Source organism: Poecilia reticulata, chromosome 9 (genome assembly GCF_904066995.2).
Source record: "Poecilia reticulata chromosome 9, P_reticulata-male-v2, whole genome shotgun sequence".
NCBI lineage: Eukaryota > Metazoa > Chordata > Actinopteri > Cyprinodontiformes > Poeciliidae > Poecilia > Poecilia reticulata.
Genome location: NC_088838.1, coordinates 16,724,333 through 16,742,038, shown reverse-complemented (window position 1 = coordinate 16,742,038; position 17,706 = coordinate 16,724,333). Strand labels below are relative to the sequence as shown.

Sequence of the window (17,706 nt, the reverse complement as noted above, 5' to 3'; positions counted from 1 at the left end):
GTACCTCCACAAGTCTGGTTCGTCCTCTGGTACAATTTCCAGAGGTCTGAAGGCGACACGTCCATCTATTTAGGTCACAGAATAAACTCCAGGAATATCCATCCTATCACACCATTCAGGAAGCAGACGGGTTCCTTGTCCAAGAGATAAATGTGTTTTGATGCATCAATCCTAAAGCAAAAGTAAAAGGTCTTGTGAAGATGCTGCCTGAAGCTGGTAAGAGAACGTCATTACCCACAAGGAAACAAGTCTAGTACCAACTTGGATTAAAAGAGCAACTCGTAGAGGAAGAAGCCATCACTTCAAAAGCAAAAAAGAAATAAATAGAAGAGGTAGATTACAATTTGCAAACTCACTCAGACACAAACCTTAATTTTTGGGAGAAATGTCCTAACGATGAAAATGAATTAGAGACGTATGGTCATAGGGACGAAACATTACATTTGGAGGTAAAAAGGAAAGCTTGTAAGGCTGATAACACCATTTCAGCTGAGGAGGGGTGGCGCCCTCATGATCATGTGGTATTTTGCTGCAAGAAAGACTACTGCAGCTCACAAAATATGACGACATTACGCAGGAGGAATATTATGTTGAAATGTAGAAGAAACATCTGAAGACATCAGCCTTGAAAGTTAAAGTTTGGGCATAAGTATGGAGGTCTTCCAAATGGACAACAGCACCAAGCACACCACCAAATTTGTCACAAAGAGGCTGAAGGACAAAAAGCTCGATAAGAACTTCTGGAGAGAGCTTTTATGAGGCGGCTTACAATCCCAACTCGGTTCTGCCAGGAGGAATGAGCCAAAATTTCAGAAAACTATAACGAGAAGTTAGTGGAAGGACACCGAAAATGTTTGACACAAGTTTTAAATTTTGAAGGCACTCCTACCAAAATCTAAGGAAGTGCACGTAGACGCCTGACTTTTAGGAAAGTATATTTATAACATTATCATTGTCATTATTCTGGTATTTAACAAACAATGTATGTAAATATCTGGTTTCAATAATGTACATATTTTTCGCCCTGGGAAAAGTTACATTTTGGTGATGTCAGTACAATGTTGGCAATGCACTACCAGAAAAAAATACTACGCTAAATTTATGACTGCATCTAGTACTCTCACTGTGTAAAAGTCAAATTCATGTGATGTTCTTGTGTTTGCAGCAAATGAAGTGCATCACAAAACATGTGACTCCAGCCAAGCGAGCTCTCCAGACGGGAGTTTTCTTTGCAGAAGAGACGTTCGGCCTGTAAACAAATGGATCTAAATGCAAACTTTGACCCAAAACCTGAACAAATTCAATCTGGCCCACATACTTTTACTGTGAAGCCAAACATCATTTAACATGTCTCTGAAGGGAGCAACAGCCTAGTATCAGAGAGAGGGAAGCCCCCCGCCTCATCACCTCACTTAGATTCTTGACATTCCCCGAGTACCGAGCTCTGCATGTGTGTTCGAGTCCTTCTGCTGTCACACCCAGCCCACAGAACAGAAAACACAGAACTCCATGTCGGATCTGAAAATCTGACCTCCGATTCAACCTGAATGTTGGAGCTACGTGAATACGGCAGCCAGGAAAATATCTGATAGCAAAAAAAGATTATTTGGCTTATTGTAAGAAAACACGTTTTTAATCTTGACGGGGGAGGGGGGCACACGAACCACATGCAAACACATAAAGAACTGGATTTAGATGCCGTGAATGGACCAGTTTCCTGAATCTCTAAATTCGTAACTATGCAAACAAAAGGGTCAAGAGTGACGAGAAAGGAGAACATAAACATAGTAAGCTTATTAATGAGAATCAAGAAACTACTCACCTTATGCAGCTCTATGGACTCTATCCACTCCTGCCTGTGCTCAGGGTCCTGTGCTCTGAGGTACCAAACGCTGTCATTCACGCTGATGTCAAAACGGCACTCGTCAAACTCGTGAGGCTGCGCAAAGAGAGGAGAGGCCTCATGAATAATATCGACGAATGTTTGCTATCGGAACGGACTATAGCCGCTCACAAAATCACAATAACTAAATCTGAACTTTTCCCTCTACCTTAATTAGAGTACTGGGAAGTAGGAGCAAAATACTACTTCTATAGCTCTTTGTTACCCTAACTGAGCAGGAATGACACATTCTTGAAACACATGGAGTCAATCAATGACAGAAAGCCATATGTCACACACGATAAACAGAAATTTTAATTGAGAACTGATGTCTCGTGTCTCCTGTCCCACCCCGAAACGACTGGAGCAGGGCTGTGCGGAGAAAAAAAGAAAACTAAACATTAATTATTACAGGAAGAAGCTGGATCATTTCAACTTTGCTTTCTCCTTTAGGGAGGAATTATTCGACTTATTACGCTCCCCCACCCTGCTCCACTCACCGACTGCCTGAGGCACCCAAACACGTGCAATAAAGAATTTTACCCGTTTCCTCTCAGACTGGAATTTGACCACTGAGCTCAGCTGAGACGAGTTCAGCTTTGCAAAAAAAAAAAAAAAAAGGTTCACAGGAAGGAATAAACACACAGGAATATACAAGTTTTCTTGTCAGTTTTTTCTTTTTTTTCCCTCCAGGACCAACAAGAATCCAGCTGCCCCATCAGCTGACACAACCTTCCGCCAGCTAAGTTTAATTTCATTTGCAGAATGACGCTCATGTGCTGCCTTATTTGCTCCTGCTGACAACAGTCACATCCCTCAGGATCCTGATCACCAAGTCTGAGCCTGCAGAACTTTATGCAACATTGATTGAGACACTTTCATGTTGATAGTAGATTTCACAAGCTGCACTTTGCAACAGCCAATTGGGTCAAAGGTTTTCTATGATATTTCAGTGATCAATTATATATATCTATAAACCTCAGTAATTTCAATTTGCAGGCTGGTGTTACATTAGGAAAGCTACCCTGTCTCCAACCAGAACCTGAAGATAATCTAGGGGAGAACATTTAGGCGCATCGAGCCGTGACTGTTACTGGGGTAGAGAGAGAACGGCCATCTATCTTACTGTGCAGTATCAGACACGAACCATAAACCTCTGCTTTATGGTTCGTTCATTTCTTTTTCTCATTGTGTAAGCACTGCTGTGCAAAAAGACTGCGTACAGGAAAGAAAAACCTCGTCCGTAAGCACACGGGAGGTCGTAGATTGAGCGTGTCCTGTTAATACTGGCAATAACTAGTCGTCTTTTCAATCATTTTTCTTTTAATCGATTATTCCAAGCAACCGATTCTGTAAGAATGGAGAAGAGAAAAGAACATTTCTTCTTTATGGACTTTCACATTTATTGCGTGCCACAAAATAAAGGATTGGCACATAAAGTGTGACATACAAGTATAAAGTTCCTCCTCCAGAATCTGACTTCACAAAGTACATCACAAACACAGTGGCTTTGTCTTCACTCTTGGCCTATTAGTAGACCCCCAGTGTTGTCTCCATAGATGCTAATTATACATTTTGTTTGAGTAGCTTTAAAAAAAACCAAAAAAACAAAACCTAATGTAACGTCCAAACCACCGTTTAAAAGATTAATATTTGCCAACATAAATGTAAACAAAGTTTCACATGAGTTTCCCCAATAATACACACATGTGAGCAAATGGAAACAGCAACTGCAAAGATTGTATCAGTTGAGGTTGACAGACCTTTCAAAAGTTTTGTTTGCAATGCTTTTATGGTTTTAGTGCTTAAGCATGAGGGCGGTTTGCTGCGCATTCATTGCTGGCCAGTGAGTAACAAACTGATCATTTAGAAAAAGAAAAAAAAAAAGTGTTGTTTTTTTTTTCTTTCTGCAAGTCCTCAGACCTCACTGTCACAACACCAAGATGTTTAATATTCACAGAGAAAAAATTATGATAAAGCTGTAAACAATTAGTTTCCTGTAACACTGTTAGCAGCATACCCTGGCTGGACGGGGTTTCCATTCTGTTCACAAGCTGAAAGGAGCTGGCTGAGAGCTTTACTTGTACAGTTTTAATCCAGGTCCAAATCAAATAATCCCACAGGAGGGGAAAAAAGTGCAAAAATCACAGTAAAACCATTTGTTTGGCTGCTGCAGCTCAAACAGGAGTGAATATTTAACTAGAGTGTGGAATTTCAGCATATCTCACTTGCAGAGGGAAAATGCCAGAACAGTGATTACACTGTATGAACCAAACTTACATTTAACAGGAGAAAACATCAGTTTCAAGTAAACAAATAGTTTTTAAAAAGCCCGAGGGTGCTATTATTGAAACAATCTCAATGACTGACTAAGTGCCATTGTGATGTGAATAACAAGTGGAAATTAAGAGGAAATTTTACATGGGTCATTTAAGTGACTACCTCCTTGTACTCCTAACAACTTCATTAGCCTCTTATCTTTATACCCCAAGAGTATGTGGATTAAAGAAATCCAACTGTCTGCTGAAAAGGAATTAAAATAACGATGGAAGAAAGCCTCCCTATAGATCTGTTACTGCGACGAGTCTGCAGCTGCCATTTACACTGCAGTCACTTGATCTGTGACTAACCTACCGGCTTCACTGTTCCCTCAGAAACAGAGCTGTACTTATAGATATATTTTCAAGAACTTAGTTTGATAAAGCAGAATCTCTTTTATGGCAAGGCAGATTTTGATATTGCCTCTTTTTACAGTGAAACTTTTATTCTATGAAAAAGGAACACGACCTAAAGGACTATTGCAACATAATTTGTAGATCCTCTTAAAAGGCAGAGTATTGACCAAGAAACATTTATTTAAAGCTTCATTGCATGAGCAAATAAATTTGATTCACAAAACATTTCAATGTAAATTGAGGGGAATAATCACTCCATAATGTTGGTGTTTTAAATGTAATAACTCTCCTATTTTATTGGTCTTGGCATGATTTAAAACCATATATTTTTTCTTTGAGATTAAACTATATATATATTTTTTTCCAACATATTATCTCCAAGGTATCTGGTTAAAAAGCAGACATGTTGCAAAGATGCAAAACCGCATGATATTTTGTTTTGGTGCAATATTAAGCCACAAATTTCCCTCCTCTCCCCTGAGGTTGGCACTTACTGTGATAACAGCCTTGCTGAGGCACAGGGAGCCTCTGCAGCCGTACTCCCGTTCATCCTCCGACTTGTAGTAACTCAGTGTGTTGTTTTTTAGCACAACCCATCGGTCCTGCCATCCGTGTATATAATTCGTCCACTGAAAGCACACAAAATTTTTTTTTTAATTTGTAGCATGCAGTTATAGCTCCAAAATGCTATCAAAAATCTTTTCAGCGACTAATTAAAATGTAATTTTTAGGAGGTGAATTCAAATTTGAAACCTCATGACGGGATAGATAACAATTTGCAGGAATTACATTTTCTGAAGTAATTCACAACAAAGTTAAGATACTCTTCATCCTGTACATGAATTAAAGTATATTTTTATATTCTGTTACTTGTTAGATGTATGCAGATGACACTGTTTACATACCTGTAGAAGCTGAACAGTGGAATAAAGGAGGACTGTCTTTTGTAATAGTTACGTAAAGCATGTTTGCATCTCAGGATGAATAAAATTGTTTGCCTGTCTATAAATAGAGATCCAGAAGTTGCAGCAATATATAAAGAACTTTCAGCAGTACTTTATATGTGTGTTTAGGTGCAATAATGGATTCACAAATTACACATATTAAAAAAAAAATCTATTTAATTGTTAACTTAAGAAATACAAGGAAATATAAAGATAAGAAAGAAATAGTTTCACTTATGAGTCATCAAGAACACACAGGCAGGACTTTGTTATATTTGAAATACTGTCAGGTCAACACAAACCAGAATGCCAATCAATACAAAAATCATACACACCAACTTAAATATTAGTCAAACTAAGGAATTATGGGTTTGTTTTCCAGAGGAACTTTATTTGAACATTTTTCAGTTGACTAACTGTGTGGTTTAACTTTCTAATCTTGTTTTATATCACCAACCTGCAATCTAAGGAACCTTAAATTGAGATTAGCCTTCATGTCCCAATCGGGTACATTTACATGCACTCCACTACTTGTGTTAATCAATGAGTATTGTGATTTTCCAAATGAGAAATAAAGATAAACAAAAGTCACGCGGCTATTAACTCGTGATTCTTGTAGGGTGGTGTTTACATACCCTTTTGAGACTATATGTGTGTTAATTCGCCATAACTTACTTTGCTTAAAACTCCTCCGAACTCCACAGGCTGGCCGGATTCTGGGTCCACATCCTCATCCGAACCGGACGATGAACTCTTCTCGGACATTGATTTCCACGTTTCAAGAAAGCCCGTCTCTGATTTTATCGACAGAACACCGCAGCTCAAGGTTAGAGGCTTGATTAGCTATCAGTTTAACAGCTTCACGGCCAAACTCGCAGTTACTTCAAATTGTAATCCTAAACGGCAGCAAAATAAAGATAACTAGGCATTAAGCATACATGCATAACAAATAGAACTGAAGAGTGCTATTGCGATTTTTCCATGACTGTTTGAAGCAGCTAGATTTACTCATAAAAAGTTAGTCTGAAAGTGACAGCTGGGTCTCGGATTCTCGATTTTGCGGGCTTTGTTTTGAAACTGATGTCGAATACCAATAAGCCTAGCTAACTTAGTTAGCTAGGCAAACGACGAAACTAGCTAACAGTAACTACAAATGACTAACAAATTGGTGCAATTCACCTTAGGTATGGCAGCAATAGTCGACAATATGCTCAAAAAAGGCCTTCGTGTTAGCGCAACACTGCAACTTCCACCTACTAGTAAGGAGCCAAAGAACAGCCTCCCTGCTGTAGTCCGCAGTTCAGTTAGCAGTAGCGGAGCTCTGACTAGCTCTGTTGGGGGAGGAGCCGCGGCCACGCTTTACTGTGTACCTGTCAAGTTATCAAGTAACCGAGGTTACAGTCATACCGGAAACACTGTAGCCCCTTAAAATTAAAAGCCTTTCGACAAGTACGACAGAAACCAGTTTAACTTGCACGGATTTATTTGTAGGTGTTATTAAATGTATTTTTATTAAAGTTTTGTACAGTCTGCGATGAAGATTGCTTAAACCAAGGTAAGTTTAAGCAACTTATCTGCATTTTATTAAGCTACACGTAAGAAAGTGATACACACGGTTTACAAAAGTTGCAGAAACTTTTGAATCACTGCCTACTGTTCCTGAAGTCATTTTAATGAGATATCAGAAAAGACACCAAAGTGACTTCAATTTTGAATCCTAGAAGACAAAGCACTGTCCCTGCTTTTCTGATGTCATACATTTTTCACTAAAGGTGTGTGATACTGCATATTTTGGTATCAAAATCAATCAAAACCAAAATGGTATCGCTGATACAAATACTGATTCCAATACTTTTTTCTTTAAGTTGGATATATCATGAAACTTCTGACTTTTAGGTGTTTGTGTTTTTTTTTCTCTTTTGAGTTATTTACTGTGAACCTAGGACAAAATTTTGACAAAGTTTACAGGTATTAATAACATTTTAACATGAGTTGTGTGCATTTTTCCTGAATAAACAAAGTGAAAAACATTATCAAAACAAAATCTTTTTTGAACTTTAGTTGAGAAACCACAATGCAAAAATAAAATAAAAAATTTCAGAGCCACAAAGTTTTCTTTATGAGGTTAAGAATACTTAATTATAATTATATTGGTTATAACAACTTTCTTAGGTTGTCAACTATATGTCTGTGTTTTTTATTACAATTCCTTGATAATAATAATAATAATAATAATAATAATAATAATAATAATAATAATAATAATAATAATAAACATTTATTATTATTATAAATATAGCAATAAATATAATACATGCATTTATTATAAACCTAATAATAATCATTGTTATTACACAAACAATAAGAAGGCGAAACGTATAACTTATTTGTTGTTTTAGAAAAAAATATTTTCCAAGATTAATATCGTTTTTTTACTTTCACTTCCGACTTCGTCGAGGATGACGTATGCGGAAGTGCCGCCAAAACCGTCTTCGTCGTTAATTTTGAAAACATGTAGCGACATAAATGTCAACAGGGAAATTTATTTCATACTTACATATTTCGTTTCTTTTTATTTTTGTCTTTGTTCGCATCAAAGGGGTAACAGAAAGCCCCACTGAACTGCGATATTGATAGATCTTGGTAAATTAACACAATCCGGCTCGTTGTCGGAACAGTGACAGAATAAACCGATTCAGGATGGAGAATGGAGTTGGATGTACTAAAGAGGAGAACCTCCTGTCCAGAATGGCGCTCAATGACAACAAGGCGGGGATGGAGGGACTTGACAGGGACAAGATTAACAGGATCATTATGGAGGCGTCAAAGGTAGATACGTTTCTGCTGCCAGAGATACTCCATGTATTCATGGAGTATTTGAGAGCTATACACTGAGAGCTATACACCGGAGATTATGTGATTAACTTCGACATGTGCCATAAAAAATTGTTGCAAATAAATAGAAAGCTGCAGTTTGCTATTGATCATTTGAGCGGAGAGATTCAGGCATCACTTTTAATCCACTCTCCCTGTTTATAACAAAACATGCCCCAGGGGTTCATACACAGTGTGGAAACGTGTGGAATTTTGTGTTATTAATAAAAATGGAAAAATAAAATACAAAATGGAACAAAATGTGTAATTCCACATTTTATTATCTTTCTCAGTATCTAAAAGTTCCATCCATCTGTCCATCCTTCTCATGTTTCTTCCAGGTTCAGTAGCTAAAAGGTGACAGTTGTAGAAAAATTGTCACCCTCAGGAAATTTTGCATTCAGATTTAAAAAGAACTGAAGATCAAACAATTTAAGTTAGGAAAAACATTGAACTTTCACTTGGAAATATGTGTAGGAACGTTGTGTGCTGTTGTAAATATCTACAGAAGTACAGTAAATACAACTCCTCTTTGTGATTGTCTTTTTCTTGCAGGGATCCAGATTTTATGAAAACGAGCTGAAGAAAGAGCAGCAGGTGAACCAGCGAATTGAGAAAATGATGCACCAAAAGGCTCAGATCTCAGAGCAACTCCTACAGAAAGCACAGGCACAAGTCAGACATCATAGATAACATAATTGTAGAATTATTTAAATCCAACGAATTAGTAAATTACACGTTTTTTTAAATTCTCTGTGTAGGTGGAAAAGATGGCCTCTGAGCTTGAGAAAAGTCGTGATCTGAGCAGAGTAATTGTGCATGTGGACATGGATGCCTTTTACGCGGCTGTAGAGATGAGAGACTGCCCTGAGCTGAAGGACAAACCCATGGCTGTCGGATCTATGAGCATGCTGGTGGGTTAGGATGTCCAAGAAACAATTTCCTTGCAAATGTTTGTGGAGTAAAACAAATATGGTTTTGCTCCCATCTATCTAAAGTCAGAATTCTTTTTTTGTTTTGATTTCTTAACTGGTTTCCAGTCCTGTAGCAAAGTCCTGTAATTTTAACTACAACTTGCTAAGTTATTGAGATAAAAATACACATTTAAAATCACTAAACTACAGAATTTCTTCTTTTTTTTTTTTCAAGAATGCAATGGTGAAAAACTGTTATTATTATGAGAATGCCCACACATGCTGTGGGGAAGCGGCGGAAGATGGTCAGAGTTGACTGGAACATCGGTGGAGCTAAATCCAGGAGAATACTGGAGTAATGAAACCTTTGTAATGTTAAAGTTATTTACTATTTTTTTTTTATTTCAGTCAACATCAAATTATCATGCCAGGAAATATGGAGTCCGAGCAGCCATGCCTGGCTTCATTGCAAAGAAACTCTGCCCCAGCCTGGTCATCGTACCTCCTAACTTTGACAAATACAGAGCTGTGAGTGAGGAGGTAAGAGCACAAACACACACACAAAAAAAATTTCCACACTGGACTTTTGGGAGGACGTGATCATGATTTTTATCTTTCAGATTAGGGAGATTTTTTCTGAATACGATCCTAACTTTCAGCCAGTGAGTCTGGATGAAGCCTACTTAGATTTTACAGATCACCTGGAGCAGAGACAGAGATGGCCGGAGTCCTCACGTACGCACCGCTGCAGATCCAGGAGCAACACGCCAGGCATGCACGCATTACATAATAGTACTGATAGACGGGTGCATCTCAGTAAATTCAAATATTACTGAAAAGATCATTTACTTCAGTAATTCACTTTTTCAATTTAAAAAAGGTGAAGCTCATGTTTTCTCTATAGATTTATTAGATACAGAGTAAAACACTTCATATGTCTCTTTCTTTTAATTTTGGATGGTTTTGGCTTAAAGCTAATGAAAATCCAATATTTGTATCTGTGAAAAGTTGATATTGCATAAGACAAATGCACAAAAGGATCGTTATTGCCCTCCTGAAGAGCATGTTTCAGTACTCCAGGGTTTCCTGCAGTGTAAGCCTGGTGGGTCACCAGGCTTTACTTGTGCCCCCACCAGGTTTAGCAGTGCTTATTTATTTAAGTTTTTTTTTTTCTTTTTTAATGTTTGCATTTTTTAAGACTTTATAGTTGGTGTTCAGATTGTAATCTTTCAATCTTCCAGTAGTACATAATTATCAAGTGATATTTTCAAATTTCCTGCAAACTTTAAACATTTTTTAACTCATAAACACGACGGGCTGCTTGATGAATGACTGCTGAGCGCCCCAACCACAGGACTTAGCAAGTTTTCTGAGGGAAACCTTGTACTCTGCAATTCTGTAAATATATATTCTGTATTTAGTCCGGGCTCCTTTCGTGTTCATTACTGCACTACTGCAGGCTGTGGCTCATCTAACGGGGTCCAGGTTCCCTCAGTTCGTCAGCATTATTGGCTCTTGTGCCTCTCATCCTTTACTCTGTTGATTGTGCTCCGCTTTCTATCACAGGTTTTCCTTCATCTCAATTTTCCACGTCATTTGTTTGGATGCAGCACTTTGTAGCAATGAACTTTCTGGGACTTGCCTCCCCTGTGGAGTGTGCCAGTAACTGTCCTTTGGACAAGTCTGAGTATAAAAGACACAACGTAGCATTTCTGAAATAAAATTGGTTCTTTTTTTTGTGATATTCTGCTTTTCAGATAAGTCAAATACAAAGTTTTCATTAGCTATGGGTCACTTATCAAAATCAGCACAAATAAAAAATTGAACTGTATCCCTCTGTGCTATGAATTAATATAAAACACAAATGTCACTTTTTCAAGCAAACTACTCAAATAAAATAACTTTTTAGATGCATCTTAATAATGACTTGTGATGAATTTCTTTTGTAGACCTGAAAGCCTCATCTCTTCCTTACAGCTGACGAGTCTGATCAGACAGAAGAAGGGACAGACCTCTCCCCAGTCCTGTTCGAGGACAGTCTGGTCTCCTCCGAAGGGGACGCCGCTGGCTCCTTTGAACAGTTCGGGATGTCTGTTGAGGAGGCCGTGAGAGAAATGCGCTTCCGCATTGAGCAGAAGACTACGTTGACTGCCAGCGCGGGTGAGAGGGAATAAATCACTAAATCAAATGAGTGTGTGTGTTTTTTTTTAATGCATCTTATCACAATATGAGTGCAATAAAGAATAAAATGTTGTTTTATCAGTTGTATTTCTTCCAGACTTAATCAAAGCAATTGAAATAATAAATATATGAATTGGTATTTGTTACGTCCTCTAGGAATCGCTCCAAACATGATGCTTGCCAAGGTGTGCAGCGACAAGAACAAGCCGAACGGACAGTACAGGCTGGCCCCCACCAGACAAGCCGTCATGGACTTCATGCAGAAACTTCCTGTTCGAAAAGTAAAGCACAAATGACCCAAAGTTTTATGTCGACATATGCGGGAGACATGTTAAACGTTTCTGCTCTGAACCTCTCTAACTAGTGTCAGTTCTAGATGAGATCAATGATGCATCACTACATTTTATTGTTATCTGACTGCATCATGTAAACTTCAGTTGGCAGGATTATTTTGTCTTCAGTTCAGTTTTTTTGACACTAGAAGGACCTGTTTGGTCCTTAAATATGTTTATGCTCAGGCAGCTCTTTAGTTAAAGTATTTACCCCCCTCCTCCCCCAAATATTAAGCTTCTAGATTCTGTCCTAAATATTAGATGCAATCTGAGGGTATTCACATCCATGGAGAACATGAAATATTTTTAGGTCTAAATGTGGATGTTCAGAGCCCAGGAAAGATTATCGCTAAAGATTGAAGTCTGAAAAGTCTTCTGACCACAGCACATCATAATCTAGAGTTTACAGCTGGATCAGGGTGTTTGATAAAAAAGCTGGGAGTTGAGGCTCGCAGATCTTGCAGATTTCCCAGCAGAATTGTAAAAGAGTACAGAACGACTCAACGCTGAAATCTTGGCTAAAACTGTGCGATATGCTTGTTCAGGTTTGTGGCATTGGGAAGGTGAGTGAGAAAATGCTGAACGCTCTGGGCATCACCACCTGTTCAGACCTCAGCAGGCAGATGGCGCTGTTGTCCTTGTTGTTCTCCGAGACGTCTTGGCATCACTTCATCCAGATTTCTCTGGGTTTGAGCTCCACACACATACCCAGGTATTGTGCCGTATTTAATGCAGTTCAACACATAGAAAAAAAAAAAAAAATTTGATACGAATCAAGAAGAGCTCATTCTCCCTGTTCTTGGTTCCTTATAGACACGAAGAAAGAAAAAGCATGAGCACTGAAAGGTTTGTTTGCAAGTGTACATCTACAGCATGAATGCAGTGCAAGTATACTATTTGTGTCATTTGATTTTTAACTCTGATTTTTGTTGATAGGACGTTTAAAGAACTGAGTAAACCCGAGGAGCAGCTTTCTTTATGCAGAGAGCTGTGTGACGATCTGGCAGAAGACTTAAAGAAAGAAGCCCTGAAGGTATGAAATAAGAGCTTTGTTTTCCAGTTTCCATGTGGAGAAAAAGGTTATTTGGTTTCTGCACTCAGTATTGGGCCCAGTCTGGGTAAAGATCTATAAAATGCCTTAAAATAAATTGAGATTTTATTGCAGGAAAATAATCTGGCAATTAAAAAAAACTAATAAATAAATAGGCCTCTGGCATATTTTCATATATAAAGGTATTTAAGTTCAATAATAATGTAAGAGCACTTTTCCCTGGAATATGTTATTGTCTCGGAAAGAGCGAGGGTCACCAGAGTTAAACAATGTTACTTGACACATATGAATTATAGGTTCATATTGGTGAGAAAACGACATCCTATTCTTGACCTTCCAAGGATCACTTTGACTCTCAGCTGAATTTCATGCAATATCCTTAACCTGTCCATTTCCTTTCGAATCGATAGAGGAGGAAGTCGAGGTCTCAGTGCAGCCATCATCCCCCCTGCCTGAGTCCCCTGATAGCAGGAGAAAATGGAGGCCATTAATGAGACAGCAGGGGCAACTTTCAGCCTAGGCAGCATCCCCCTCCTGGAGATGATCACATGACTAGGAAAACTGACAAAATGCGCAGACAGATCAGTCAATGAGATGGCACATTACACAGATTTCCATCTCCCTTCTGTTTCCAGCATCTTGGGAACAGACCTATTGATTATTGGGAAATCAGACAGAATTTTTATTTTTTTTTAATGCAATTTCCTCTTTTACTCTCTAAGGGTAAGACGGTGACTCTGAAGATCAAGAACGTGAACTTTGAGGTGAAAACCAGGGCACAGACGCTCCCATATGCCGTGGCCAGAGCGGAGGACATCTTTGCTGTCGCTAAAGACTTACTGAAAACGGAAATAGAAAATGAAAGCCCCCAGCCGCTCCGACTGAGACTCATGGGTAAGTTCATTCAACTTTACAATAAAGCACATCGATTACCATGTTTCTAATAAATTTAAATGAACCGTCCTGAGCTGCACATTACCTTACTTAAGTACCCAAAGCTCAAAAAGGTCTAAGTACTTTTTTGGTATTCAGCCATAAAATTTTATGTGCGTTGTTGAACATTAATTTTGATTTTGTGTATGAGTGGAGCTCAGAAAGTCCAGCTTACAGTTTGCTGCATCCCAGGTAGAAGACAAAGCAAAAATGTAGAGCAAACTTTTCAAATCTAACATTTTGGGCAACATGCAAAATGTGGACAGAGTCTAAAATTATACAGTGGCTTGACTTAAATTAAAAACTTGAGCTAAGAAGAATGGGCAAAACCGTCAATTTGGAGATATGGAAGGTGATGAACCCCAAAAGACTTGCAGCTGTAAACGCAGCAGAAAGAGGTTAAAGTACTGAAACAAGGAGATGAATCGGAATGCAAACATTTTCTTAAATGTATCCCTTTTTCTTTCATGTCGTAGTTCTGCACTACTTTGTGTTGGTTTGCCACATAAAATCCTAATAAAACACATTAACCAGTGGTTGTGAGTTAATGTGGAAAAATTCAGAGTTCACAAATACATTTCAAAGGCATTGAATCTGGCCTTGCTTTCTAAGATTTGAATATTTTGCCTTTGTGCTTGCAGGTGTTCGAATATCTTCCTTTGTTTGCTCAGATGACAAAATACCGATGCAAAAAAGCATCATTAGCTTTCTTCAACCGGGCAAGACAGACCGTAGTCGCTCTTCCCCAATAACGCTTCAAAAGCCGGAAGTTGTGAACTTGTGCGATCACTCGGTCCAAACCTCTGAGCTTGTAGATGATCCCCCAGTAGAGAATGGCCAGAAACAAAACAAGGTTCTTTGGAGGAGTAAGCAGAGGCCCACTGGTGAGGAACCACAGCAGTCTTTCTTTCAAAGAGCTCATGCCAAAAGACTAGAACTCCAGGCTGCAAAGCCAAGTTCACAGGATGAAGGTTGTGAGGAACATGTTCCCGTGGTTACCCCTAACAATGGGACAGAGTCATTGAAACAAGCAAACACAGACGACGACAACGTTCAGGATCTTTCTGAAAACGAACTGGCGTCACCCGTGCAACCTCATGCATCCACGTCAGGCTGTGGGACTCCCGCAGAAACCTTCACGTGTCCCGTGTGCTTCACGAAAGTGAAGACAACCGATCTGAATGTCTTCAACAGGCACATAGACTCATGCCTCAGCGATGCTGCGAGGAGGGAAGACGAAGCCTCGGGCTCCGAGTCGGATCTGGATCCAGAAGACGACCATCGAAAATCTGCAGTTGTGATCCAAAAAAAGGAGAAGCCGTGTGACCTTAAAAACGAGGCGTCGGCAAGCGGCGGAGAGCTGGACTTAGGCAGAGTATCACCTCAAGAAGGCCAACAAACCTTAAAGAACAATTTGGTTTCACTGATTAAAGTTGACAAGAAGCCTGTGGCGTTACAGCAGCAGTCATCCCTCAGTAGGAGTCCTCTCCTGACTTGCCCCGTATGTCAGCGGACCCAAGATACGGACGACCTCGCCGTCTTCAACCACCATGTGGATCTCTGTCTCAACCAGGAGGTCCTGCATGAACTCGGAGGACAGACGGCCTTTACTGGAAAACCACCTGCCGTTAAAAATAGATTCGGCGTAGGTAAGTGTGTGTCCTTTACTTCACATCTCATTAGTATCAGCTTTATTGATCAAATGTGAACGTCATTAAATTCTAGGTTTTCAGAATATTATGAAATGATCCATTCTTACCTGCCTCTGTTATCATGTAACGTACAAAACACAAAGTACGAAAAATAAGTGCAACCTTTAAGTTGCAATGGGTTTTAAGAAAACTGAAAACCATGGGAAAACTTTAAATCTCTTATACAAATTATGATTGAAACATGCATATTTTTGTCTCTCTTAATATTTTATATAAAATGAAGCGCTCCTAGAACAAGATCCATGCTAAATGCATCCTGCATCAAAAAAATGTGTTACGAAAAAGGTGAAAAGGTAAAACTGGTCAGCAGCAGCAGAGAGAGAGATATACGCTCCTCTTCATCTACTGAAAGGTTCATTTTGTTCAGCAGCTTCCTAGATAATCAATTACCCACTAGTTGGGCTCTGGGTTTGTCATTTATTTCTTCATAGGTCTTAAGGAAAGAAACAGCGATGTTAAAAATGTCCATAACCTATAAGCACACCCTGAAGAAGCATTGTCTCGTTTCAAAGGGCTCTCAGTGACCTGTGACCCTGTTATTTACCGACTGTGGCACTGTATGAGAAGTTCTTATTGATCCCGACAGAGGAAGGACATCTCATTTCACCCCATGACCCCCCACTGGCCCCGGCCTCTCAAATGGCTAAATCACTTTCTGTCCTATCTATCTGCAACAATGAACCGAAGGCTGATTTCCTCTTAAACGATCCTGCTTCTGGAGGTCTGGGCTTTATGCTGCTGGAGATGTGTTACACATGGCTGTTTTTGTTTTGTTTTTTCCCATTGAAGAGATCAGAGGAGTTCCTTTTCTCTTCCATGTAACTAACTGGTTGTGTGTCTCTGCTTGTAGACAGTGGACATCCCCTGCCAAGACAAGCAAGTAAAGGCAAAAGCAAACGGTGAGGCAGTTTGTTTTTCTATATGCTATCTTCATATCTTTGAAGTTTCTTGCATTTTGTCATATAAGTACACTTCGAAGCTTTTAATTTGGTTTTTATGTAAGATACCTGCACAGAACAATATAATTGGGGCCACAAAAGAAAAATTTAATGTAAATGAAAACGAGACAAGCAAGGCTTGTGCCTTTCACCTTTCATGGTAGTAGCAGCTTTAACTCTTCTGATCTAAACCATTGCATTACAGCTCCAGGTGTGGGTTTTGGTCTTTTGTTATGCTTGAAGATCCACCTCATTCTCAAAGTGTATTTCAGCCTCTATCAGATTTTCTATTTGAATTTCCCTGTGTTTAGTTCCATTCATTTTCCCATCATTTTCTGAGTAATGGGGGTTGTATGCAAATGCATGTTTCAGATTTCAGATTTTAATTAGTTTTGTTCCTTTTTACATATGCGGCTAACCCTTGACTGAGACTCCTAAACGTGTTTAACGAGCCAAATGTTTTTTTTTTTGTTTTTTTGTCTGCCGTCTATATTACTGTTTGAAATACAATTTAAAAAGTATTTTTTCTTTCACTTCACATTCATGTATAACACATAGAATCCATATAAAATACAGTGAAGTTGGTGATTATAACACGACAAAAAGTGCAAGATCAATACTGAATACAATTTCCTTCACAAGCGCCGTAGTAACAACCATTTCCTGTGCATTCACCTCTTGTCTTAGACGAGACACGCCGTCCTCTCCTCCATCTAAAAAAGCCAAAAGCCTCGGACTTTGCAACACCATCGACAAGTTCTTCAGGTGACAGTAACCGTGTGGAAAATATCAGTCTGACTTTTCTTATTTTCTGCTGTCAAGAGACACCAGACTCTTCCAGTCTGAGGGTTCTATGTCGTCTAGTTTTATTCATGCCAGGGCCTGAGCCGAGCCGCTCCACATACAAGGACACATATTTAGCTTTCTGCTGCGACACCAAGCTGAGCACTTGCACTGATTAACTTCTTTTAAGCCATAAGCAAAAGTAAAGATGACAAGAAGTAGTTTAATTGCAGAAAAGTAAGGATTTTTAAATGACTATGAAGTTTGCTGATTCCAAATTCTTTTGTCAATGAAGACAGATAGATAAAAACTTTAATAATGTTATAATAATAATGTTGAATAAGTATGGTAATTTAAAGATGAGGATATTTGCTACCTATTCTATCTCTAAATTATTTTTCTTCTATTTTCATAATTTGTTGTTGTATTTCTTGCAATTAATAAATATTGAACTTGAAATGTTACTGTTGAACTCATTGCTCATTCA

The 17,706-nt window shown here is 38.8% G+C and overlaps 1 protein-coding gene and 1 long non-coding RNA gene across 2 annotated transcripts; one reads left to right on the top strand and one right to left on the bottom strand.

Moving 5' to 3' along the window:
- Positions 1 to 1,643: 1,643 nt before the first annotated feature.
- On the bottom strand, positions 1,644 to 6,869 carry LOC145552792 (uncharacterized). The gene is made up of 4 exons (XR_014088908.1): positions 6,681 to 6,869; positions 6,177 to 6,295; positions 5,052 to 5,186; positions 1,644 to 1,939 (listed from the first exon to the last, which is right to left on the bottom strand). It is a non-coding gene; the product is annotated as an uncharacterized LOC145552792 (long non-coding RNA).
- Positions 6,870 to 7,951: 1,082 nt separating this feature from the next.
- On the top strand, positions 7,952 to 17,683 carry polk (polymerase (DNA directed) kappa). The gene is made up of 14 exons (XM_008418858.3): positions 7,952 to 8,330; positions 8,931 to 9,050; positions 9,137 to 9,289; positions 9,698 to 9,829; positions 9,910 to 10,060; positions 11,267 to 11,449; positions 11,627 to 11,751; positions 12,348 to 12,514; positions 12,616 to 12,648; positions 12,739 to 12,835; positions 13,576 to 13,747; positions 14,428 to 15,435; positions 16,349 to 16,397; positions 17,124 to 17,683. The coding sequence occupies exons 1-14, from the start codon at positions 8,202 to 8,204 to the stop codon at positions 17,203 to 17,205; spliced, it is 2,601 nt and encodes an 866-aa protein (XP_008417080.1). The 5' UTR covers positions 7,952 to 8,201; the 3' UTR covers positions 17,206 to 17,683.
- Positions 17,684 to 17,706: the final 23 nt, after the last annotated feature.

What these genes read in the sequence shown, in the direction of transcription:
- polk (XM_008418858.3), top strand. Translation starts at nt 8,202, where the DNA reads ATGGAGAATGGAGTTGGATGTACTAAAGAGGAGAACCTCCTGTCCAGA. An exon ending in AAAAGCATGAGCACTGAAAG is followed by an intron (nt 12,649 to 12,738) that starts GTTTGTTTGCAA and finishes TTTTGTTGATAG; the next exon opens with GACGTTTAAAGAACTGAGTA. An exon ending in GCTCCGACTGAGACTCATGG is followed by an intron (nt 13,748 to 14,427) that starts GTAAGTTCATTC and finishes TTGTGCTTGCAG; the next exon opens with GTGTTCGAATATCTTCCTTT.